At 45.4% G+C, this 2,055-nt stretch overlaps 1 protein-coding gene across 1 annotated transcript in view; it reads right to left on the bottom strand.

Annotated features, from left to right (window-relative positions):
- Timm17b (translocase of inner mitochondrial membrane 17B) overlaps positions 1-2,055 on the bottom strand; it is a 9,907-nt gene that overhangs the window by 3,691 nt on the left and 4,161 nt on the right. Inside the window, exon 3 of the mRNA XM_005352799.2 lies at positions 755-818. Coding sequence (XP_005352856.1) covers positions 755-818 — 64 coding nt within the window. The remainder of the gene's footprint in view (positions 1-754; positions 819-2,055) is intronic.

Here is a 2,055-nt window from a genome sequence, read left to right as displayed (position 1 = left end):
AGAGCTAGTTCCAGGACAGGCTCCAAAACCACAGAGAAACCCTGTCTCGAAAAACCAAAAAAAAAAAAAATAAAGATTTATTTTATTTATTGTGTATACTGTATTCTGCGTACATGCATGCATGTCTGCAGGCCAAAAGAGGGCACTAGGCTCATTATAGATGGTTGTAAGCCACCATGTGGTTGGTGGGAATTGAACTCAGGTCCTTTAGACGAGCAGGTGGTACTCTTAACCACTGAGCCATTTCTCCAGCCCCAAGGAACTAGCTCTTGTAGACCAGGCTGGCCTCGAACTCACAGAGATCTGCCTGCCTCTGCCTCCCGAGTACTGGGATTAAAGGCATGTGCCACTACCGCCTGGCTACGTGAGTTCGTTTTAACATTATCTGTTGGGTGGTCCATGCTATCATCAGATGAAGTTTGAGGAAGGTATGCTACTAGCATAAGGTCCCCTAACATGGAAGAGGTGAGGCATAGATGTAAACTGTACAATACCCCAGGCGTGGTGGTGCAAGCCTTTAATCCCAACACTCAGTAGGTAGAGACAGGGCTATGTAGAGAGACTCAGTCTGAAAAGAAATAAATAAATAAATAAACGGCAGAAGACACAACCTTGTCCTTTCACATTACCTGTTGGGAAATGTCTCCATCCCAGGAAGTTCTAGTCAGACTTTGGGTTAGAATCTGGACCTCTACAGAGGATCAACTACCTTCAAAGTTGCTATCATGTCCTTATGTTCCCCCAATCTCCTCACCTCCAATCTGGGGTGCTCGAATCCTCACAGCATTGACACTACCTCTGAAGCGGTGTCGTATTCCCTGGAGAAAGCAAGAAAAGGGGTCAAGGTAGGGGTAAGACCACTGGCAAGGCAGGGTTTCTAGCCTATACAAGAAGAGGTGCTGGGTGCTTACTGGTGGGCACTTGCCTAGAGTGAGCAAGGCCCAGGGTTCTTCTACTCCCAGCACTGCAACAAAAAGAGGGAAGACATGGAAAAGCTGTTAGATGCATAGCAGCAGCCAGAAACGCAGGAGAATGGGGAATATACAACAAAGAGTGGGGTTGGTAAGTTTTATTCATCTGTTCACTTGTTCATTCAGTACACAATGAGTAGATCCTGTGTGCCAGGCTTCATCTTATATGCAGGGGTACAACAAGGAACAAGGTCCCTGCCCTCTCCGACTGAGTGTACACAGTAGTGGCAGAGACAGATGCTAAGCAATCAAGCAAGACAGCTTCAAACAGCAAAATGTACTATAGAACAGTAGCTCTAAATCTGTGGCTCGCAACATCTTTGAAAGTCACAGGGATCGCCTAAGACCATCAGAAAATAGTTATTTACACTATGATTCATAACTAGCAAAAATCAGTTATGAAGTAGCAACAAAAACAATTTTATGGTTGGAGCATCCCAAAATGAAGAACTTCTAATGAGTCACAGCATGAGGAAGGTTGAAAATCACTGCCTTAAAGCTTTGCCTATTTTCAGTTCACTCTGCTTCACACTTGCCATTGAGGATGGGCACTCTCAGCCTCTTGCTTTGGCAGCCGTGCTCCTTGTTGTCAAGTCTCCCTATCACATTGGACTCTTCTCCCTCTGGAATTCAAAGCCCAAATAAAATCTTCCTTCTATTAATTGCCTTGGTCATGGACTTTATCACGACAACAGAAAAGTAACTGATATATCCCAAAAGGCTCAGACCCATAGAGGAGCAGGCACCCTGTCCATCTTTAAGTCTTAGAGAGTAAAGCTCACAAGTCTAAGTCCAATTATCTCCGTGGTTGAAGGCCATCTTGTTCTAAGATTTATTTAGTACTGTCTTGCCTGCATGCATGTATGCCTGCAGGCCAGAAGGCACCAATGATCTCATAGATGGTTGTGAGCCACCATGTGGTTGCTGAGAATTGAACTCAGGACCTCTAGCAGAGCAACCACTGCTCTTTTTTTTTTTTTTGGTTTCTCGAGACAGGGTTTCTCTGTAGCTTTGGAGCCTGTCCTGGAACTCCCTTTGTAGACCAGGCAGGCCTCGAACTCACAGAGATCCGCCTGCCTCTGCC

Source organism: Microtus ochrogaster, chromosome 10, assembly GCF_000317375.1.
Source record: "Microtus ochrogaster isolate Prairie Vole_2 chromosome 10, MicOch1.0, whole genome shotgun sequence".
Classification (NCBI taxonomy): Eukaryota; Metazoa; Chordata; class Mammalia; order Rodentia; family Cricetidae; genus Microtus; species Microtus ochrogaster.
Note: the sequence above shows the minus strand (reverse complement) of the source record. Positions and strands in the feature narration are given on the sequence as shown.